The sequence below is a fragment of the Hippocampus guttulatus genome, chromosome 6, assembly GCF_054856545.1.
Source record: "Hippocampus guttulatus isolate MCC_2025c chromosome 6, RoL_Hgut_1.0, whole genome shotgun sequence".
Taxonomy (NCBI): Eukaryota; Metazoa; Chordata; class Actinopteri; order Syngnathiformes; family Syngnathidae; genus Hippocampus; species Hippocampus guttulatus.
Window position 1 is genome coordinate 4,407,399 of NC_141266.1, and position 24,967 is coordinate 4,432,365.

General features: G+C 41.7%; 1 protein-coding gene and 1 pseudogene across 1 annotated transcript; both read right to left on the reverse strand.

Moving 5' to 3' along the window:
• Positions 1-1,291: 1,291 nt before the first annotated feature.
• gapdhs (glyceraldehyde-3-phosphate dehydrogenase, spermatogenic) lies at positions 1,292-13,279 on the reverse strand. Its single transcript, XM_086112670.1, has 11 exons — positions 13,195-13,279; positions 7,012-7,071; positions 5,669-5,765; positions 5,405-5,511; positions 2,973-3,063; positions 2,767-2,885; positions 2,591-2,672; positions 2,330-2,481; positions 2,070-2,232; positions 1,897-1,994; positions 1,292-1,784 (listed from the first exon to the last, which is right to left on the reverse strand). The coding sequence occupies exons 2-11, from the start codon at positions 7,038-7,040 to the stop codon at positions 1,715-1,717; spliced, it is 1,008 nt and encodes a 335-aa protein (XP_085968796.1). The 5' UTR covers positions 7,041-7,071; positions 13,195-13,279; the 3' UTR covers positions 1,292-1,714.
• Positions 13,280-16,502: 3,223 nt separating this feature from the next.
• LOC147203338 (uncharacterized) lies at positions 16,503-17,448 on the reverse strand (annotated as a pseudogene).
• Positions 17,449-24,967: the final 7,519 nt, after the last annotated feature.

Consider the following 24,967-nt stretch of genomic DNA (forward strand, 5'->3'; position numbering starts at 1 on the left):
AGCTGACTGCGGTGACAGGTTCCCATCAATCAGATGCAGAATCAGAATCATCTTTATTGGCCAAGTATGTAAATCACCCAATTTGAATTTGTGTCCATTAGTATGAGCTACACTAGTATTGCAGTAACAATCAACTACAAGAAACAAACACATAAGTATGGGAAGACATTCTGTAATTTAAGAGTACCATTGTGTAGTAGCACCACCCGATGACAGGTGTGCGACAATGTGCAGAGTCATCAAGCAGAGATAAAGTGATCAGTGGTGAGGTACTTATGATACTATGATGGTTGTGCAGTTGGTGCAGATAATCGTTGCACCAGTTTTAAGTGACCAGTAGCAGGAACACTAGTACAACTTTAGGTGTGCAATTATGCAAAAAGTCCTTGAGCTTTAAAGTGTTTAGTGCTGTGGAATGCTTTTTGTTGTTATGACAATGCATGCACATGCAGCAAAAGATAGACAAGTCAATTTCTGACTTTATTCTGGAAATTCTCACTTTAATGTCAGAATTCTGAGATAAAAGTTTCTCTTCATTGGCTCTAATCTTCCTCCGTAGCTAGTAATGGGTAAACCACTATCAGTGAGTCTGCTCATGGGCTGAAATCACCATGTCTCCACCAGGCTGAGCAGTGTCCCATATTGTCCATCAGAAACATACCCCTTGAACCTCATTGGGCTTATTAGCAGGTGGTCACCCTTTTCTCACCACATTGTCTCAATTGCGACTACATGAACAAATTGCCACATTGCTGGAGATTAGTCCAATTGTAACATTGGGCTGAAAGCACACAGAGTTGCCTTTTTATTTAATTTTTTAAGCCACTTTCCTGAAAGAACAAGGGTGTGAGACTGACAAAGTACAACATAAAAAGTTAATAACAAGGAACCAGGATAACGAGACAAACCAAAAGCGCTTGCAAAAAGAAAGGAAAATAAGGGGAAATATCTTGTCACAAAAAAAAAAAAGCAAAAGCTATTTTCATGAAGACAAGAAAAACAGAGGATAACGCTATGAAACAAGATTGATTAAAAAAAGGGAAAAACAAGGAAATACCAGACAAGACTATGAGACAGTAGCGAGAACGTGGAGTGTAGGTATGTTGCATTCAGGAAACTCGGAGCTGCGAGTAGCAACCCATACTGTAGTTTTACCTTTCATACTTGAGGCAATATTTTCCTGTTTGAGGCGTTTCGTAACTTGAAAATTTCGTACGAAGAGACGTTCGTAAGTAGAAGTACATGTATCATCTACACATGCATCTGTAAATAAACGGGACAAGTACACAGCTTGAAGGTTTTCAAGTTTTATTTTTTCTCGTTACTCTTTAGAGGGGTTACAGTCACCCTGCCCTTTCTCCTTCCACTGATGAATAAGCCTTTGAAACACACCAACATGGAGATGGATACAGCAGTTTACGACAGTATTGAGCCATCACAACACATCTACTGGGGCGGGAAGAAGTGCAGTAGGCAGGGGCACACAGACAAAAATACTGTCACCAGCCAATCATCTCACCATCAAAGGGAAAGACATGGTTAAATCAGAACACTTAACACATATTTTTTCTTTCTACTTGTACAGAAGAAGAGCTAAGGGACTGTGATGCTATGACATGGTTATGAGTGGAGCCTGTGTGTAAAAGAGAAAGGAGGGGATAGAGTATGGTTGGGGTGGTCCCTTTCTGGACATGCTTTCAGCAGAGCCAAGTGTCTACTCCTTGGATTGCATGTACAACAGCAGGTCAACAACACGGTTGCTGTAGCCACACTCATTATCATACCTGGAGCAGGGCACAAAGAAATGAGAGGATTAGTTCATTAAACGTACTGTTTTCTGTTTGGAGGAATTTGATTCAAATGAAGGACAAATGCAGAACGCCCCCCGCCACTAACCAGGAAATGAGCTTCACAAAGTTGTCAGAGAGGGAGATGCCAGCACCAGCATCAAAGATGGAGGAGTGAGTGTCACCAATGAAGTCAGAGGAGACTACCTGCTCAAAATGGTACAGGCAGTCAGTGTCTGCTAATTCAATGAACATCAACTGTTCAGACATTATTTGTGTCACCTGATCCTCAGTGTAACCAAGCACTCCCTTCATGGGCCCACTAGCGGCCTTCTTGACAGCTTCCTTAATCTTAGCATAGGATGCTGGCTTGGACAGGCGACAAGTCAGGTCCACCACGGACACGTCGGCCACAGGTACCCTGAACGCCATGCCTGTCAGCTTACTGGAGACAAATGAACACCATTGCCATTTGTAACTTCTTTGTGTCCGTTAACAAATCCGCATGGAGTGATTTATGTGTTTATGTTCATGTCCTTTACCCGTTAAGCTCAGGAATGACTTTGCCCACAGCCTTCGCAGCACCAGTGGACGCTGGAATGATGTTTTGGTGAGCCCCACGACCATCACGCCAGGCCTTAGCACTGGGACCATCCACTGTCTTCTGAGTGGCCGTGTAAGCATGGACTGTAGTCTACAAAAAAAAAAAAAAAAAGTGAGAAGACTATCAATACAAGCAGACCCATTTCCAAACAAAATTGTGCTTGCCGTTATTGCTGTTGTCCAGTTTTACTGTAGCTTACCATGAGGGCCTCCTCAATGCCAAAGTTATCGTGAATGACTTTGGCCAAGGGGGCCAGGCAGTTGGTGGTGCAGGAGGCATTGCTGTTCACAGAAACACACGTGTTATCTTTGATGAGAAGTGGCGAGTCACATCAGTCACCTGCACAAATAAATCTTGAAGAAAACTTCATATTACCTGACAATCGTCATGGAGGAGGGATCGTATTTGTCCTCATTGACGCCCATGACAAACATGGGGGCATCAGGTGAAGGTGCTGACACTACCACGCGTTGAGCTCCAGCAGTGATGTGCGCCTATAGTCACGATGGAAAGGGCATACTTCAGAAACTTTGAAGACGTTTTGAGCATTTATGTACAATCGAGATTGCTCATGTACATACAGATGCCTTCTCCACACTGAGGAAGACTCCGGTGGATTCCACAACGTACTTGGCACCAGCTGCGCGCCAAGGGATCTCAGCTGGCTTCATACTAGTCAGATAAAGAGGAAAATATCTTCAATAGCTCTTAAGGTGTTACAGTTAAATGTTGAACGGGCCGCCGGAGTAGTTTAATCATAGTGAAAAGAAATATATTTTTGAAATTGCTTATATGAATCATATGAGAATGAGGATGAATTTCTGACCAGGTTAGTTCTTAAATTCAGTCTTATGAAGAGGACAACATCTCATCTTGTGTTTATGTCATGGGTGATTTTTAATGCGGTCACATCTGATAAATCTTCATTTGCTCAACATCATCGGCAATTTTGTGATGACTATGAACTTACCATATGCAAGTACAGTACAGCCTGACTGCCTAATAATAGTTTCACCCATGTTCGTGAAGCATGGCACACACCATCCTAGTTAGACTAGATCAGTGCTTCCCAAGTATTTTCTGTCATGCCCCCCCAGGAAGAAGAAGAAAAGATCTTGCGCCCCACCCCTCTCCATCCACCCCTCGCGCGACTATGAATAGTATCATTTGTCTATAAAATTGTTGTAAGTACACCTCTGCATAACATTGTATTCTTATTAACCTATAAGAGAATAAAAAAAGAAATATGGACCAACTTACAAAGAATAGCTTTATTAACTGTAACAAAAAAGATTTAAAGTGCATCTGAAATTCAAAAATAAAATCCTTAATTAAACTAAACATTTTTGACTGATCATGTCAAACCATGATACTGAAAAATAAAATTACATAAAATCAATAAATAACGCATTTTAACTGATCACCAACATTAACTCAGGAGCAAGATATAAAAAAAAAATTAAACCTGCAGAACAAAAATATATAAAATAATTAGTGATTTTTTTTTTTAAATCAAAGATGACGTCTGGATTAATGGCTACAATGAGCACGTTTTGCAATGCACAGATTTTCATAGCGAGGTTTGAAGCAGGACACAGCAACTCTCAGCTCCTGCTCAATGTGTAGCCAGGACCTGTATTTTAGTTTACTGAAGTAGCAGTCACAAAGCGGGATGATTGTTGGCAATATTCGGCACGTTTTCACTGAAAAAAAAACTCAAGTGGCTTATCAGCGTGATTGGAGTGTAATGTCTTGAACCCCTTAAACTGAGGGCAACTTTGCTGAAAACGCCTGTGGAAAGGTGCACAGCTGTCTAATAATAGTAAGGCTGCTTCATTAAGTAAATTGGATTGGTCAAAATTGAGGAAAGAGGATGTGGCTGATTACTCTGTTGACCGACAACCGACTTCAGGAATTTGTATGGCCTTGGGATGCCTGAATGTGCTCAGATCCGAGGTGTGATGTTGCATATCATGCTGAGAATCCCTGTCCCATGTATGATGATATTGTAAACTGTCTATATGCTTCCACTGCACCTTTTCATAAACATGATGTGCTAACCAGTCGACCACCGGGCCGCCGTATGGATACATTTCAAATATCTCAGCTACAGACTCAGCCCACTGCTATCCATGTGCTTTACCGGTTTCTTGGTTCATGTTATCTTGCCCCTATTTTGTCTGTACTGTTGGTGACACACACACCCCGCAAGTGTACTGAAAACAGTCATCTCCGCGTCTGTTTTGATTGCCTCAGTGTGTGATAAAAGGTAAGCAGTCACAGTGTGTCATCGCTTCTCTTCAACATTGGGCTTAATGTACACTGACTTTCATTTGAGAAACACCTTTATTTAAGCCAACAGTGCCATTTAGAGGAGTCGAAAAACAACTTTTTATGAAGCAAATTTGAGGCTTGATTTCACTTGTGTGTTGTACCTTTTTTTTTTAATTGAATAACTGATAATATATCACGGTATATTGTTTTCATGACATAAAAAGGCCAGCATCGCGATAGATTTATTTCCCTATCGCCCAGCACTACATGTCAGTCATCAGAAATATCTCTCTAAATATGCCAGTCGTATATACTGTATTGGCAGACAGAAAAATGAAATGTCCTCCCATATGAGGGCAAAGGGTACAATCAACCCGTGTATCCAGCTGTTACCATTCATCCAAAAGAATAAGTGATATGTCAGCTTTGTGTTCAATTAAAGCCCAAACATCACACTAAGTCAGTACATTTGTGACTAAAATGAGGGTCGACAGTTCAATTATTTCAACTCGTTATTGGTGACGTGGTGAACGGGCGGTGCGCACCCCGGATTACTACTGATGGCAGTAGCAGTACGTCCCTGGAGCGAACAAGATTGTGCTTGCTGTAAAAAAAGGCAAAATATTTCTCGATCTGATCAAACCGATCAAATCTGTGTGTGGAAAGTCCACGGCGCAGCAGGAAAAACTGGGACAATAATGTCAATGAATCGCGGGTTTAGGTTTATGTCCATGCCTACCATTGGAAGACTGAGATGACGTGGCCATCCACAACCAGCTTGTCATTCTCTTTGCGCACATCACCCTTGTAAGAGCCATGGGTGGAGTCATACTTGAACATGTAGACCTAAAAGGCAGGTGCAATGATATTGCTCAGTATGGACGGTTTTGATCAGCGGGCGCACATTTGAACTGAATAACAGGCACGAGTGTTCTACGCTTTAGCAGAGTTCCATATCTGCTAGTTACACCCACATGGGCCAAAACACATTTCATTCTCTCACCATGTAGTCCAGGTCGATGAAGGGGTCATTTATGGCCACAACCTTGATTTTCTTCTGAAGGCAGGCCCTCAACACAAGGCGACCAATACGACCGAAGCTACAAAAAATAAAATAAAGAAAAAGAAAAGAGACAAAGACATTCTTAGTTTTCTTTCACAGTCATTCCTAGAATGGAAAATGAAAATGCATTCCAATGCATCTTGTAACAGTGTGCCTCAAACAATTAGTATTCCCTCACTTTTCGCAGGTGATTGGTTTTATGCCCCCTAGCAATTTGTGATTTCTGTGAAGTCGAGGTTAAATTTTTGTGTGCGAGATTTACGCTTCAATTAAGCAATTATGAACCCACTTTCATTGTTCTCATCCTTCTAAACGCTTGTTACACTTAACACATCCATTCATTCATTCATTTTCTGAACCGCTTTATCCTCACAAGGGTCGCGGGGCGTGCTGGAGCCTATCCCAGCTGTCTAAGGGCAGTAGGCAGCCAATCGCAGGGCACACAGAGACGAACAACATATCCACGCTCACACTCACACTCACACTCAGGGACAAGTTGGAGTGTTCAATCAGCCTGCCATGCATGTTTTTGGAATGTGAGAGGAAACCGGAGGACCCGGAGAAAACCCACACAGGCCCGGGGAGAACATACAAACTCCACACATGGAGGCTGGAGCTGAAATTGAACCCACGACCTCTGCACTGTGAGGTTGACACGCTAACCACTGGACCACCACTTAATACGCCTTTTAAATCGTTGTGCAAAGCTAAAGTTTGTTGCCATCACTACTGTTGCTTCCTCGTCATTGTCTTTTAAAGAAGAAGCATTTCCGCCGGAAGTAGTCATGGCAACTAACTTTCGCATTAAAAGGTGCATAAATCCACTAGGATTGTACCTTTGGCTACAACATGGCACTGGATAAAAAGAAACATTTAAATGTAGTTATCAGTGGACAAGTCGTCGTCCTCGTCGACTGTAGGCACGAAGATGCGCGCTCTGCTCACGTTAATTTCTGAAGGTGCAGCCGTTTACTTGTACTGCCTGCATTGGACTCCGTTTTTTGGGGCACTCTGAGGAATTGAACATCGTTCTGACTTTCTGAATGGTCCGGGTGAAGCAGCGCGCTCGGAGCGCATTTTGCACACAAACGAAAACCAGCGATAGTGTGAAGGCCGCGAAGTAGCGAGGGAACATTGTACAACAAAATTCCCAGACCAGCTATAATTAAGGCAACCTGAACATATTTTGATGACATTTAGACTTTTCTTCCAACAACTGCAGAATGTTTGAACCATTATGCAACCTCCAACATCCTTAAACCAAATGTGTGTTTCTAACGCACCCGTTGATTCCAACACAGAGCTCTGGCATGGTTGCTGTTTCTCGGGGGGTACTGGGTTACCTGGAAAGAAGAATAAAACCAACATAAGGCTTGTTAACAAAAACTTTGTGCTATGCAGTAACTTGAGCTTACACCAAAGAAATCTCTCGTTGTGTATGTGAGCTACTGAATGCGAAAACCCAAGTAAAATACTCAAATTGGACCACACGGTGACATGTCTTCATCTCAGGAAGTCGAATGTGAGGGAGTGTTTCAGTGCAGTGTCGGAAAAATACAGGTTTTGAACTGTACCATAAGCAGTGGTATTGTGTCGTGCATGGACATGTTTAGAAAACAATGGTGACGATGAGAAGGCAGGGAAAAATGCAGGGAAGGAGGTTGAAATCGGACACTGCAAACAGATCAAACCAGACATGAAAGCTGGCATGCATTCAGCTATGTGATCCTCCTTCTCCAGGGCTGGGCTTTTTTTTGGGGGGGGGGGGGGGGGTTCTCCTTTCATTTGTGCTGTGTGTGATGAACCACGGGAGAGGCATACAGACCTCACGTCCTGTGCCCTGTTAGTTATGCCTTTCTCTTTCCACTTCAATTGTGCCATTGGTTGGCTCTCATTCAACACACAGTGAGCGTGTTACTAGACTTGCTCTGCATTAGAAAACTTCATATTTGAAATGTTTAAAAAGGCAGATTTATTTCAGAAACTTCCAAACCCACTGGCATTAACGTGTGTTCGCCTGGTGAGCTCAACTAACTTGAGGCACTGCAGGTTGTCCTTGACACTGCTTGGATGTCATTTTGGACTGCTATAATCTCCTTAACTGTTGTGTGCCTATAAGTGGGTGTCACTCAGGTTAGACAAGCTATCAACTGGTAAACTCATTAGGGGTGCACTTAAAATAAAAAGATGGGATAAAACATACATGAACAATATTTTGTGTCACTTAAAATGGGAAAAAAAATAAAATAACACCCAGGTTACTCGTGAAGAGTACATGTGTTACAAGTACTCCCTGTTTGATGTGGTTTAATTGAAACCTGTCCGCCATTTTGTGTGGTGTTGCTCTTTCTAACAAACAAGGTCAGAAAAGGATACAAGCCAATGTGACTCCATGCTCACTCCTCTCTCTTCTACAGTTACATCACCTTTTGTGTGTATAGAAAAATCACCTCCCATCTTGGCGTTTCCTTCCTTTGCTGGCCCTGCCTTAGATTTTGGGAAGACTAGCTTTCTAAAACAAAATGGCTCCTTTGCAGATAAATCAACTGCATTTGCAACCCAGATTAGCAAAATTAGTCAGGCTTTCAGAAATTAGGTTTTAGCAACACCTAAAAGGGCATGAGCTCAACTTTCCAATGGTTTATCAAGCATTGCACGAAGCTGTTCAAAACATTACAAAAATGGGATCCAAGATGGCGGACAGTGCGCCAGTGTGCGCGGCGACGCTCCTGCCATTTCGTTTCTATTTATTTATTTTATTTTTTTACTACTTGCATTTACTATTACTCTTTACATAATTACCACAGATACGAATAGGTAGCCTCGAGTGACGCAACACTGGGGGCGGGGGGGTGTAACCATTCATGGGTGAAAAATGTGCAGTAGTTTTGGGGCTTTTATCCAAACGATAAATATTGACAGCACATGCTTTGGTGTTTGGAGGGAAAGTGAAAAACAAAAACACCTCATGGAAATCAGTTGAGAAATGTGCCATGAGAGTACAGCTGCGACAACCCAAGTAGATGCTGTGTCGTTAAAATGGGAGTACAGTATTATGCTCTCTCACATGCAAATGCCAATGGGTATGTGATCTGAAATTTAGTTTGAACAGTACTGCAGTAGTTAAAGTCATATGAAAACTTCATTTTACACTTTGAATTCAATCAAATGACAAACAGACTGATCCAGTATTCAGGACACACTCTCTCACTCCACACATTGTGCCTGGCGGACTAGTCAAGTCAAATGTTGTGAGCAGCAGCTTAAAATCTGCTGTTGCTCATTAAATGGAGAGGGGGAGGCGGACACTGATTCACTAATGGTCTCATAGCCAAACAACTACCGGTACTTTACTCCTGCAAGTACAGAACGGGCCATCACAAGGACACAATTTCTTTTCTGTTCTGTTCTTTTCTCTTCCTCCAAATGCTTGCCACAGGTTGTCATTTCTGTTTCATCATTTTAATTATTACAATTCAGCACCCAACTTCCATTATGCTACAGTATTTTTTCCTTTTTTCTGTTCTTTTGTCAGCCCTGTCCACCTCCTTTGGCACACATTGCCCTCCCTCCGAGCTGTGACCCATTTAGAGAGGATAATGGGTGAGAGTCGAAGGGGCCATGGCTGGGAAAAGGGCTTTAGGCCAAATAACACTCTTCCATTTTCTGTTGGAAGAGAGAGGGAAAAAAAGGAAAAATAAAAAATAAAAAATAAAGATAAGCATCAGGACCTACAATTCTTTCGTCAAATACCAAAAGCCACAACAGGTATTATTGCCACTCTTCAGCTTTTTCCCCCTGCCCTTCATCTCTCTGAAAATTGAAACTTTAACCTTCTTACTTTACCGCTGCCACAAACTTGATCACAAAAGTTATTTTCCAGTGCAGTGAGATAACTTGCTGTTTTCACTTGTGGCCCACCTCCCTAAGAAACAAGGCAAAGACTTTAGTGACAATTGCAGTCCTTTCATAACAGAATAACTCTATCTTTCCATGCCCAGTTTGTAGCAAATGTCACCGTGCTGATATTCTTGTTCAGCACCATCCCGCCACCACGCATCCAGGCTGCACAGTCAGCAAGCTTTACACTTCCTGCGAGCCATGCACAACTGACACGTCTGCTCTTTGTGTCAGTGGCATGCTTGATCAGCAGCTACCAGAAAGACTATGTTGGTGGCATTTTTGGCTTGTCATGCACATTTGACAAGTTGTACTACGGCCTCAGCAGTGTTTTGGTTTTATTTATTTATTTTTTTAGATCGCCGATGATTTTGGGCAAAAAAAAAAAAATGCAGATGACCAACTTAAATAATATAATGCATAAAATAACTCCCCACCCCAATGCATTTCAATGGGCATCTATTACACACACATTTTCAAAATTCATGCGCTGACATGGCACTTATTCCCTACAAATGACTACTCAACTCAACTGTAATGATATTGCAGGGTCCGATACGAAGCCTTTTTGAGTGGTGGCCTGACAATGAATGGTGGTAGTGGGCCTGTCAGAACCAGCCCCGATTTTAAATAATGCTTAACAAAATGAAAGACTTTATTAATTTTAATAAAGTAAAATCAAAAGATGTATTCATACTGAAGAAGTTTAAAATGTTATTTTTACCTTGGTGTCCAGAATTTATGGAAACCCCTTTTGAACACACAATAAAATGAATTTTTAAAAGAAATAAAATGAAACACCTAGTGCCCCCCCCACCCTCAAAAGGTTTAAACTATATGGTTGTCCAATTTATTCTCATGTGCAATAGCTTAAATTGAATACAACCGTGCTTCAAGTAACATTGAGGATTGGTAATATCTACCATTTTTATTAGAGTTATACAAATCTCTCAGTCTGAGCAATGGGCGGTGCCAATGTCATAACATACATGAAAAGACAGCAGAGGAAGAAAAGCCACAAAAAAAAAAAAAGAATGTTGACTAAATTATTGGATTGGATACAACTTTATTGTCAAACGTGCTGTACAGCACAGATGAAATTATATGCCGACTGCACCAATTGTTGAGAAACAACACCGATCAAACTCGAAAGTCTGGTTCAGACCAAGACAGCTACTCCTGTCAAACGTGAACCCCCCCACCCCGAAAAAAAGTGACTTACAAATCAATATTCCTTGCATTGTTTACACAAGCCATGCTGTCAAGATTAGGCTTTGTATTATGTTGAACGATAGAGCTAAAACGTGACCTTATGTAAATACTTCATACATAATTAAGGATATATGGTCGTATAATATAGATTTACATGTAATAAATAATGAGACCAGTGTTATTTATGTAGATTTACCTGACATGGTTCGGGTACCAGTACATAAAATGAAATTAAAACATCCGCCATTTGGCCAATTATTTTCGCCATGTCTGAGAGCCATAATCGGCCGATTTAATCAGCCTGATTATTTGGCCATGCCCGAGTTTTTAACACCTGACACCTTTACTGACACAACCCACCCATATTTGTTTATTGTTTTTATTTATACATTTTTTAAATCCAGACTCCCTAGAAAATTCACACCAAGAAGGCCAGTTTTTAAAATTAGCATAAACTAAAAAGCAACACATTAACATACAAGACAGCGTACACGGCACAAGACTGCACAAGCACATGAATAAATGAAAGGCGCGCCGTCAGCCTGCAGAGGATTCAAGAGCAGACTTGTCATGTGATGACTCTGCAGAGGCAGTGCAGGTAGGGAAACACTGCCCCCCTTGATGAACGTTACCACAATGCACCATTTGTTAAACCAGGAGAGATTAAATAACTGATTATGTCTGATACATGGTAAAAAAAATTACAAGTATTGTATGAGAGTTGTTCTTACATTGGCATTTAAATGAGATTTTTCTTCTCATCACTGGCAGCAAATAAACATATGGAATGTATATATTTTTCAATTAACAATTTCCACTGGGAATAATCATAAATAGTACTTGCTAGTTAGGGAACTTAACACTCCATTATATTACAGAGATGCATAAAAACTTCAGATGTACAATTCTACTACTGAAACAACATCAATGCTTGTCATATGTGGCATGAATCTTCCAAATCATCACGAGGCCTAAAAAACGCTGCTAACCGATATGGTCCAGACAACAACAAGACTAAGCAACTGCAGTCCAGTGATGATGACTTTCAGTTACGACTTGTACTATGGACTCGGTGACATTACTGCATCTCAACTTTATCTGAGATACAAGAAGAAGTTATCCGCAAATCTGTGTTGTAATAGCAGCTGCAGGCCTGCATCGACCTTCCCCAGCTGGAGTTATGACCTTCAGCTATGAGACAGGGCCTTGCAGAGCTACATCTGTACGCCATACATATCCGGACACAGTATGCTCACATCAGACATAGCTGTATTACTGGAATAAAAAAATCAAACAGGTGTGGACTAAGCTAATTGAAAACGATACGGAGTTTTTTTCGTTCAAGTTTAAAACAAAACAAAATGTGGCACGTTGCTTTGTGATCATTTGGCATAGAAGTAAATTACATCAGGTTAAAAAAAACAAAATAAAATAAAACGTCCAGTTACTACATCACGCCAAGGAAAATGCGCATGCACAAGCGTCCCACAGAGCGACACGCCAGACTTCATTAGGAAATGACACGCAGGCACGTAGTTCTTTTCGACCAGAGTTTAACCATCTTTTCCTCACTGCAGGATCACAGCCAAATAACAGGGCTTCAAATCAATCCTGCACGTTTTAGCATCACCAAATGATAGCCATTTCAGGGCATTTCTCTGTAATCGTTTCAAATGCAGGATGTGGAGTCTGGTGGGTTACGTAACACGGACGCCAGTTCACTTCCGCAAAGATGCAGCAAAAGGAGCCGCCACTGTCACCTAGCAAGGCTGCTCCTGCTTCAGACACATGCCCTCATACCGCACTAAATTCTTAGAAATGACTTTCACCGATGACACTACGATTTCCGTTTTGAACATTTCAAAATTAACCGTGAAGACCAAATGATGCAACAACACATGGATGACACAACACGTAGCCTGCCGCCATGACCGCATCCCCTCCAATGCTCGGGTTTATCCTCCATTCCAGGAAGAAGTAAACCCGAGTTCAAGCAAAATGCAATATTAAACGCTCTTAATATCACCCACTCGTCACCTGACGCCAATATAAGTTGATAACGAGTATCAGAAAAGAACAAGCACGGGGAAATGATGATAATATTGAGCTTCCGCGAGCTTAAAGGGCGTCGAGCATGGATATATAGCATGATGTCGTCGTCTCCTTTCCTTAGGCAAGGCTGCACTGTACACCGACAGAAAAGCGAGCTTGAGAAACTATATGGCTCCTCTTTACGATGACGGTACAAACCACGTGTTAATTCAAATCATCCACAGTTTCACGCTGTTGAATACAGGTTGCATGCTACTTGATAGTTTGAAAGAAATAAGCGCTAAAGTAGGCTTATGCCTTACCTCGACAACGGATACCTCCTTGAATATGAGTGCGCAACCTACTGGGCCGCCTTCCGCTTTTATAGATGACACGTGACTCCCTGAGCCAGGTTTCCTTGGCGACGTGACGTCATGCCATCCTTTGCTGCCGGCATCCATTCTGAATCAGGCAAATCCTGTTTTACGTCAACATCAGTCAGAAATAACAACCGTAACATACGATCCCTGTTCCAAAAAGATATTTCAACAATCCCACACATTATTACCTACTGGTCTGGCTTTGTTGATAATCTACACTGGGGAAAAATACATATACCATACAAATACCTCCTGACTAATAAAGTAAGGGAAATCTCTTTTAAAATGATACACAAATACTATCCCACCAAGCATTATCTTCTTAGGTTCAAGAAAGACATCTCTGTTGATTGTTCATTTTTTGTGGAATGTACCCTGAAACAATGGTTCACTTGCTCTGGCAGTGCCAGTAGTATACCAACACATTTTGGAAAGTTGTATCCAGATTTATCATTGAACATATTGACTCTGACTTTATGCTATACTGGAAAAATGTACTATTTGGGTTCTACAAAAGTAAGGAAAAAAACACTAAGGGATATCTTATCTTATCTTAAAAATCCCCTGGCTTCTTTTTTTGTTTAAACGTTTGTAATATGTGTATGTATTCATAACATGTTCGTTTTGTTTTCTGTTTCCTGAGAATTGTATTCTGACTTGTTCAATAAAATAAATAAATAAATAAAAATAACATTCTGAATCAGGCACAACCTACTGAACCGTCTTCCGCTTTTATAGATGACACCTGACTCACTGAGCCGGGTTACGCTGGCGACGTGACTGCAAGCCATCCTTTGCTGCCGGCGTCCATTCTGAATCAAGCACAGCACACGGCCGCATGTTGCTGTCCGCCATCGTAACGAAGCGGCACATTTACGTATTTTACACTAGGCGGTGCAGGAATGGAGAAGAAATTATGAAATCACAAGCAAATCACAAGTACAATGACAACATCAATCCGAAAATGATAATTAAATATCAGTCGTGATGAAATAGTAAGTGCGATGGCACTTAATTGAACGGTTCCACGTCGCAATTATAGAAATTTATGAAGTAAGGGTTTGGTTCGGCAATCGGTGTATATTTTTCTGGAAACTTCATTGCTATAAATTACAACACATGGTGATATACTCTAAAATTGTCCGCAGGTGTCAATGTGTGCGTGAATGGATGTTCCCTCATTTGTGCCCTGCGACTGGTTGGCGATCAGGGTGTAGCATAGGCTCTAGCATGCCTGCAATAGTCGAAAATGGATAGATGGATGGACGGCTGGATGATAAAATACGTATGGCGCAAGATTTTATCAAAACCTTATTTAAGAGGAAAAGAGTAAAGACATTTTTTAATCATGTCAGTGTTTCACATGAACATATGTTATTAATAACATCGTTAAAGGTAATTTGAGTAACTTTGTCATTTCAGAAGTGTGATTCAAAATCGTTTCCTTTTGCATTTATCAGTCCCCACGAAGTCACCCTCAGCTTCAAAAAGGCTCATTAGCCCAAGTCTGTATAGTCACTCTATATCTGGCACAATCCCCTCTGCGTTTAACCCGCGTTGGCACCAAATATCTGTTATCTGTGCAGTGTGAGTGAGTGTGGTGCACCATACAGGTAGGTTATTATACAAGATGTGTAAGTTGACTGGAAATGAAATATCAATCCGACAGTGACGTGGCGTTCTTCATTAACATGCAATTTACCGGGAAATAAGTTGCCGGTTTAGTTTCCATCCTTGACTGGTTTGTCACCGTCCTGCTCGCTTGCACAAGTGTCACGTGACAAGTTTGCGCAAATGTACGTGCAGTAGGATGTGTACACTGTGTACACTGTACAGCATGGGAAATCCGAGCAGCGCAACATCCCTTCGCTCTTGTGGTTATATAGGTCACTATTTGATCATGAAAGAATTGGGAAACCGATCCATCCATCCGTCCCGATGCTATCTGACTGTTTAAAATGTTCTACTCCTAAATAATCCCCAGAAACTCGTGTCTTCAAACGTTGGCTTTTCAAGTGTAGGAGTTTTTAACCAGTTGAATGAATAGCTGACTATGAACTCTCGCTATGACTCATCAGAATTCAAATATGAAGCGATGGCGACATCTACTGGACATGTATTGTTGTAGGCAAAGTTTTAGATGCGAATCATTTTTTTAAATGATCAATACATACAGGAACTTGGCTGCTTTAGCATCTAGAATGAATCTTTTACACACACACACACACACACACACACACACACACACACACACACACACACACACACACACACGCACGCACACACGCACGCACGCACACACGCACGCACACACACACACACACGCACACACGCGCACACACACACACACACACACACACACACACACACACACACACACACACACACACACACAATTATCTATCTATCTATCTATCTATCTATCTATCTATCTATCTATCTATCTATCTATCTATCTCAAAAGTCGTTTCTCGCGGAGGATAACGAACACATGCCTGTAAATATCTGTTGCTTAAACGGTTCCTGTTGGCAAGGCCATCGATGCATTGTGTGTTCGTGTTACTGTAATCAAACAATCATCTCGAAGGAAAAGGTATGTGGTTGTTTTACATACAAAATGTAATTGCCATTTTATGTGTAGTTTGACAGAAAATCTCAAGTGGGAGTCACAATCAAGAGCTTGAAGCCTCAAATTTGAAATGTGAAGAATTGTTCACGAGTCGCCAAACTAAATTTTGGCTCGCATGGTAAAACAAGAAAATCTATTTCGTGACGGGTGGCTTGAATGAAGAAAACACTTCAGTCAAGGCACCACTGTGTTACCACGGTAATCTCAAGTGTTTTCTTTAAAATGGCCGTACAACAGAAGAAAAGTGTTACTTTTGAGAATAAGACAAAACAACCCTATTTCTTAGTGATGGAAGAAAAACTAACCTACATGCTGTTTTTGTGCTCATGCCAAAGTCATTAGTAAAAAAACAAAACAAAACAAAAAAACATTGCTTTGGCGCCCTTTGAAGTCCAGGAAATGTTGACATGAAGGGAGGAGGCTCATATGGCCAGGCCTTGTCGAAAAGAAAAAAAGAAAAGAAAAACGCTTTCCTGACATCTTTTTCCAGAGCTGTATATAGCAGGGGTGAACTGTATTCTCTATTTTGGAACGAGTCTTTTTTTTAATATAGTTTATCTGGCGTTCAGATTATGAGTGGGTTATTGGGAGAAAAAATCTCCCCTGTAAGGTGTCCCTGGACCTATAAAGTTTGAGAACCCCTCGTCAAGGAGTAGGAGAAGTGAGAGCCGCTGGAGATGTGCGAGGTGACGGAGGCGCTCCGGCTTAGGACGCCATCAGGGCCGGTGGCCGCCCCGTGCCCCCCGCCGGACAACGTCCTCCTCAGAGGCTGGGGGCTGTTTCTTAGGGCCATCAGGTTGGGGGCGGCGCGAATGCCCCCCTAGACCCCCACCTGCGAGAGCGAGGAGTAAGACGAGGAGGAGGATGGGTCGGAGATGGACGGCGGGGTCAGGGGTGGTGGAGGGAGCATGGCGAGGGACTGGGAGGAACGTGAGGGCAGGTGATGGGTAAAGGGCAAGGAGAGAGGGTGGACCCAGATTACCGCCGGGTCCTCGCACTCCATCGCCAGTCCCTTTCTTTCTCCCGTTCCCAGTCCCTATCCCTCTCCCGCTCGTGGTACAATTGGGGTGAGCTCTGGTGGTGGTCGTGCTGGATGAGATGGTGGCGCTGGTGGAGGGAGGAAGACAACGAAGAGGAGGAATGAGACGAGTGGTGCGCCTCCCTCCCCCCAGTTCCTCCCCATCGCCACCGCCATTACCAAATGCGAGGACAAATCGCTCCTATTGTTCTCTTCCTCCACCACCGCCGCTGCTGTTTTTTGTTGTTGTTGTTGTTGCGCGACCTCCAACTGGGTCCCAAAGCGGCTCCTAAAGCCGCAGCGACCCGGGTACCTGCAGACCCAGTTGTCGGCCGTTGACTGGGAACTGTTTGTAGCCAGAAGGCACGGCCAACACCGCTTGGAGGTCGTTCCCGAGTTGGGCCGCCGCTGCTGCTGTTGTGGCTGCGTCACGATGTGGCGGGAGTTCCCCCATGGGGTGCACCCCGTAGTTCCAGTGGCTGGCAGAATGGGGGACCGGGTGAGGCGCGTTGGGGTAACCCTGCTTGGAGTAGGCGTCGCCCGGGAGGTGTGTTACAAGTTATACAGCGTCGACATTTTAGAGACCAGTTTCAATGTTTGCAAAGAACAATGACGTCATGAAGATGCGCTGGATTGGCTGGCAACCGGTTCAGGGTGTCCCCCGCCTACAGCCCGAAGACGGCTGGGATAGGCTCCAGCACCCACCGCGACCCTTGTGAGGATAAATGGATCGGAAGATGGATGGATGGACAACAATCACACTTAAGGAAATAAGAGCATTCAGTTAACCTACCATGCGTGTTTTTGGAATGTAGGAAGAAACAGGAAATTCGCACAGGCACTGGGAGAACATGCAAACTCCACACAAAAAGGCTGGAGCTCGACCTCTGTACAGTGAGGCAGATGCACCAACATTTCATTAAATGAGATGAAATGTATTGAAAACACGGTGCTTTCCAGGACTAGTAGTGATTGAATCTTGCTCGTATAGCCGGCGGTCGGCTACTTCTTGTGGTCTGAATAAAGTTGCATCATTGTATCATTTTTGGTGGGTGTTGATGTGAACTGTTAGGGTTTAAAATGCCCCCTTTGTCAGTAGACCTATGGAGTAATGCAAATTGGTCGTACGCTTTGCAACCACAGCCATTCAGTCTTTGTGGCTATCCACACTCGATCAATCAGTATTTTAGTAACCATTTTAATTGTAATTCATCTCACTGTATGGTGAAAATAAAATATCTGGTGAGACAGTTTCCTGATCATGACTGCATTCAAGATGTCTGGCCGTTATCACATGCTATCTTAAATTGAATCAATAGGGGGTGGTGTTGTCTTGATCACAACGTCAGAAGCGCTCACGATCATCTTCACTTCATGTGATTAATTTAACCCTGGAGAACCCACGGGGTCAAATTTGGCCCCTATAAATTCTGCTCCTCAAATGCTACCCTTAAATCCCAAAGGGTCAAATTTGGCCCTAATCGCAAATTAGGAGTAAAGCATTAAATATTTGAAAAACATATTTTGGTCTTCAGTGAACATATAGCAGTCATTTAATGTATAATTCATCATTTCCAAAGAAGAAAAGGGGGTCTTGGGTTAAAATAGATTGGAATTCTTTGATATATTTGCAGTGAAAATGCAGCTTCAGTAAACAAACAGTTTATCTATCTACTGCATACAGTTTATCCGTATGCAGTACACATTTGTCAGTCTTCAGAAATCAGAAAAAAAGCTTACACAACATTCTCTTCCCACATTCAAATCCCATCTCAAAACCCACCTATTCAAAATCGCATACTCAATTTAAATTCATCTCTTCTTTTATTATTTGTAATTTTATCTGTGGCTTTATTGTTTTGATCCTGATTGTAAAGTCTCCTTGAGTGTTTTGAAAGGCACTTAGAAATAAAATGTATTATTATTATTATTATCACTATTTTCTTTTAGCAGCAAAACGACAACAACAAACAAACAAAAAATACGTTCTTCACCTGACAACTATTTTCATCATTTCACAATAACCGTATGGTTTGTATTTAAAGAATATCCTCTCAATGGACACTTCATTAGGTACCTTTGTAAAATAATGAGATCCAGAGGGTCCATAAGCAGAACCCCCCCCCCCCCAACATTATATAATGCAGTACATTTCTTCACCACTGTAAATAATATAATACCACACATATAGTGTAAATAAACAGACTAAAATGACACCAAAAAACATAATGTGGTGGAAGCGCTTTGTGTTTAAAAAAAACAACAAAATAATACGGTGTGTTCATTTCACAAAGGATAAAAACCTACTGCATGATGGCCATTCATCCAAGTATGTAGCATATTTCCCTTTATTTTATTTGATGTCTTTTTGGAAGCATAAAGCGCCTATGTGGCGCAGCCTAATATTTATTGATATTTAAGTTTCCTTTTGTAAACTGCCAGTTGACATGGGCCACTTGTCCAATGAAAAATCTTTCATTTTCACCTCCCGCCACTACTTAACAGGAAATTTCAGTCTGAGCCGAGGTGTGGGGGTGTATGTATACGATTGTGCAGATGTGAACATATTAAGAATTCGGGGTTTTCTTCATCCACAACATTGGAAAAACAAACCATTTGTCATGATACCGCCAACTACTGCAATCATTTCCACATGCTCTCTCATTGTCTGTGGTTTAAAAGTTGGATCATTAAGCTCCATTTTCACGTTTACATACCACCATTAATTATAAACACATAGTCAGATAGAAGGTAGTTGTTTTTTTTTTTAAACAGATTCGTTCCATTGAATGAGATTTAACCATATTCATAAACTCAAGCAGCTCATCACACTGGTAGCCTTATAAAAACCCCTTGACCCCCCGCCCCCTCAGGCAAAGAGGCAAACCTCTCTGATAATATTTTCATAGGCTGAGAATTATAAGCATTTAAAGTGGCACTCAACGCAATGTTACTCTCAGACCGGGATCTGCTTTCCATCATTCAGCCACAAAAGTCTGCTGAAAAGGTTCTGGGGGCCAGGATTTAGCCCACGTTCAGACATTCATTTTGACAATTATTTGTATAATGTCTTCTATTTAGGAGAATGTATAGTGGAAAATATAATGCAGATGGAAACAAAGTTGATTAAAAAAATATAGAGACCGAGAAATATTTAGTCTTTCTCGTAAAAAGTTATACCTATGAGTGTGTTTGCTTTGTTTGTTGCACGGTCAGGATATTTTTGTGCTTAGGAGCCGTGAATCGTCTATGTGTTTCTGCACGTTAATCTGGAAGCTTTTATTGGGAAAGCCCGCGGGTGGACGCGGCCGCGGCTGAAGAATAAGAGGGATGGGAAAAAAACATTCACAATGAGAGCCTCAGGTTGAAGTATGGCTCAAATGGAATGCGAGGTGAGTGAGATACGCACTCATAGTGACATACCAGATGTCGAAATGATTGTTGAAAATAAAGTATTCAGGCATGGAGAAATTTCAATTTTAACTGAAATAGAATAATGAAAAACCCCGGCAAAAGTGTCACGAAATATACGAAATGTGTGTTTTCAAATTTCTATATAAAAAAAAAAAGTGATTGATGATTTCATTCGGCTCACATACTGAATGAAGCTGGTGAAATACCCTTCAACTGTAATAGTATTCATGAACAAATCTCATCAAGAAGGGAAAATGTATTCATGAATTGTCAAGACAAAATAATAAAATAAGGATATTTAGCAACAGACACTATAAAGCCACATTGCGTAGCAATATAAGTTGAAGCCCACTCCAGTGTCTTGAGCTAATTTGTTTTAATGACATTTCACTCAAGTCCCACAATCATACAGAAATGATCGGATCCTTCGAACATTTGTAGACATGTGACTAAAGTCTAATCTATGACCATTTAAAAACTCAGAATCTTTGTAAAATTTGAAGATATAGTATCAGTTCTGACACCAAAATAATGACTGTGCACATCGAGGCCCTTTCTTATCCTCATAATATTAGAAGTTCATCTTTTGAATATCTGCCTAACAAATTACTGGATTCTTGGATAAATCATGAGCATGTTAATCATAAATAAATACATGATAATGATTTTTTTTTTTTTTTGGTCTTAAGTTACTGTACCTCCCATGAAGTCTTTGGCGCAGCCTTCAGGTGGAAAACCATCATTTTCCTGGTGGACTGGTTACTCTCACATTTTATTTGGCTTGACTTCTTCAACATCTGACCATGTCTTTATCTGTCAACAAATACATGGTTCACTGCTGTTTCTTTAGTTTTGTTTGTTTGTTTGTGAATTCAGAGATTTGTTTTTACTTCACACGTATTAAAGATCTTTTGATAGCGGCGCGGACACCCGCAGCGGCTCCTCTTGTTTTATGTTGAGAGGGAAGAAATTTCATCTGTGCAGTATGCTACGAATACAGTACATTTGACAATAAAATGTATCCAATCCAATCCAAGATAATTGTGAAAGACAAAATGGTGAAGATATTCACCGTTAAACTGTTTCTCAATTTTTCTTGATTTTATGAGTCATGGCTAAAACAGCCCCCAGTGACACAACTGGGTATCCGGCATTGAGCGCCCCCTTTCACACTACATAACAAGTTGAGCGTCTTTATCTGTATCAGTGGTCGTTGGACGCATATGCAATTTCCTTCGTCATTATTATGCCAGGCGGCCCGGTGGTCGAATGGTTAGCATGTCGACCTCACAGTGCAGAGGTTCGATTCCAGCTCCGGCTTTCCTGTGTGGAGTTTGCATGTTCTCCCCGTGGCTGTGTGGGTTTAGCAAATTAAGGTTTATTATCCCACAAATGTCTAATACAATAGTATGCAGTTAGCTAGCTAGCTATGGTTGCACTCCAAAGTTCATCTTTCCGGGATGTCACGATTCACAGAACAGTTTGGACTTGTCATTCAAATTCTGAGCGAGGTTGTCTCCGTCTGCCCCAGTGGAAAGGTCCACAACGATCTGGTGGGATATGTTGCAGCATTCTTTTTCTAGCTATGTTCACGACAAGAAAAATACAACTAAAGTAGCCTCCATTCTTCACGTCTTCAGCGGCATGCCCACAGCACTTAAGACTGAAGACAGCGCCTCGAGTTTTCACGATTTTGAAGCCCCATTTTATATACTTAGCAATTTTCTTAATCATTCTCTGTGGTGTGTCAAATTTCGAAGACATTTATTTTCACTTTACAGGGACCTTAAGGTTAATTGACAACTTGTAGAGCATAAACTGGCCATCTTTCACGAAACCTAATCTGGTCTTTTAATGGATTTAATTTGGTGAGTGTTCTTATTTTCTTAAAAGCTTTTCTAATCAACATGGCTGCCAAGCAAGGCACGGTGGAAAACTTGGTGGCACATCTGCCTCACATTTCAGAGATGAAGGTTTTAATCCTGGCCCCGGCCTTTTCTGTGTGGAGTTTATATGTTCTCCTCGTGCCTGTGGGGGAGTTCTATCGGCACCCCGGTTTCCTTCTGCTTTCCAAAAACATGCACACTAGGTTAATTGAAGACTCCAAATTGTCCCTAGGTATGAAACTGAGTGTGAATGGCTGTTTTTGTACAGTACATGTGCCCTGCGATTCGTCGGGATAGGCTCCAACACATCCGCAACCCTGGTGAGTACAAGCAGTACAGGGAATGGATAATTTCCAAGCAAACACAGGGAAGAATGATAATTACAATGTGCGTGATGAATTAACCTTTCCTTCTGCCTACCTTGTTGTATTACCTGTAAAGTAAAGTAAAAAAATCTGCTCCATCCTGTGTTAGCTTTGGCCTGTTTGCTGCCTTCGATCCGTCACTTCATCGCAGTCGACTTTTGTTATAGTTGGAGATTGTAGAAGGTTGTCTGTTAATCTGGTTTAAAATCGTCAACCTGGATCTGGCAATCCAATTTGTAATCCGTTTATCCTCATGAGGGTCACAGGGGTGGAGGTGGTGGTGGGGGGTGGGGGGGGGGGGTGCTGGAGCCTATCCCAGCTGTCTTTGGACAGTAGGGGGGACAACCTAAGCTGGTTGCCAGCCAATCGCACGTCACACTCAGACAAACAACCATTCACGCTCACAATCACACCTAGGGACAATTTGGACCTGTCATGCATGTTTTTGGAATGCAAGAGGAAACCAGAGTACCCGGAGAAAACCCACGCAGGCATGGGGAGAACAGGAGAACATGCAAAAGCCACATAGGAAGGCCGGAGCTGGAATAAAACCCTGCACCTTTGAGCCCGATGTGCTTACTAGTTGGCCACCGTGCCGCCTAATGCCGAGCATTTCAAGCTAAATTCTCTAAACTGTTTTTACAGATGTAGGCTGAGTTTACTGCTTGCAGTGCACAACTGTGCACATATTGCATCTTGATGGGTTTATTTCCCCCCAAAACGTGTACTGTAGAAAAGATTTTAATAATGAATCGTAATTTGACAGACCCAACGATAATATTGTGACTTTTTTAATTGAATCTGTAAAATCATAATCTTGCCGAATCGTGATGGAAAGGACGGCGGTTTACATTTAGGACTTTTTTTTTAAATGTCTCAATTCTCACCTGGTAATTATACAGAAGATAATGAGTTGCACGTACACACATGCACACATATACGGGTGCGCGCGTGAACACACGCACGCGCACACGCACACAAACACACACACACACACACACACATGCACACACACACACACACACACGCACACACACACACACAAAACCACTTTAGCGTTTAAACAGCTGTTCTCCTTCCGCATATCCAGCTATGGATATATACAACTTCTGTATTTTCTTCCTTCCTTTCCTCGAATATTTTTTTTCTGTCTTCAATTGATTTGTCTGATTTGGACTTGTGCTCTCCGTGACAGTGCTCTCATCTCTCCCCCTCCTCCTCCACCTCACCGCATCAACACTCAGCCGGGCATGAACGCCTCCCGCCTTTGTTTCACTCCTCATCTGTCCGGTTCTCTCAGCACATCTGCCACTTAGTAAATCTCCAACTGTAGACGTGTTGTGCATTAAACACATCATCTGGCAATTTGCCAATCATGAATCACACTTCACTTTGTTTTGTGCGTTTTTCAATGTTTTAATGCCCCATCTCTTCTCGGCATCCCGTTTGCCTTTTTGTTTCTTTCTCTGAACTTTGCTCTACATTTAGACTTGGATGCTTTGATTTGTGTCATGAGTAGATCATGTGCTAATTTGTACTCTAGATTGGGGACTGCAAACCAAAATATGCTTCAAAAGAAGTTTAAATTCTAGATATTGGTCACAGTATGAATATATTTTCTCAAGTAGTGGCAGGGGGTAGTTATATAATGAACCGCAGAGATTTAAAGCACTTATTCGCGGTAATCTGTTGTCCAGAAAGAAGACATTTATCTGCCCAAAAAAAAAAATCATTTTCATAGTAATTACATACCTACACGGTAGTTTATTGAGCTTCTCAACGACACTCAATTGTAATTGTCCCCATCACTCCATGCTCAAGCGCTGTATACTGTCTCATGTTCTCACGAGTCAAATACCGTAATCCATTATTCATAATGGCAGATTTTCTTGTCTGAGCGCATCCTGAAGGCTTTCTCTCAAACTTCTCACTAAATTTCTTCAGGCTGTTCACTTCCCTGAAGGCTATAACGGAGGCGTTTATTTTAAGTGTGGCATTTATTTGTTTAAGGGATGGCACAAGCGGCGATTGGGTGGGGTACAGCGGCTGTTAGAGCAGAGACCGCAGTTTGAGGAAGTGCTGTTGATACCTGGACAGTCGTCATGCAAAAGAAACATCAGTACTTCAAAACATTATTTTTTTTTTGCATTACTGCAAAGTGGTAATGATGGAGAAATAACCCCCTATCATCAATTGTGTCTTTCCAGCTTGTATTTACAGTACGGAATTATTATTTTTTTGTATGTAATCCTCATCCTAATTGTAATCCTTGTTAGAATAGACTTTTACAGAAGGGACATCTGAGATACCTCTTAGGCACTGCATTCATTTTTGGAGGATGAACTCTGAAATGTATTGCATTTTCAGCAAAATACAGTAAAACACAAGACTTAAAAGAAAACAG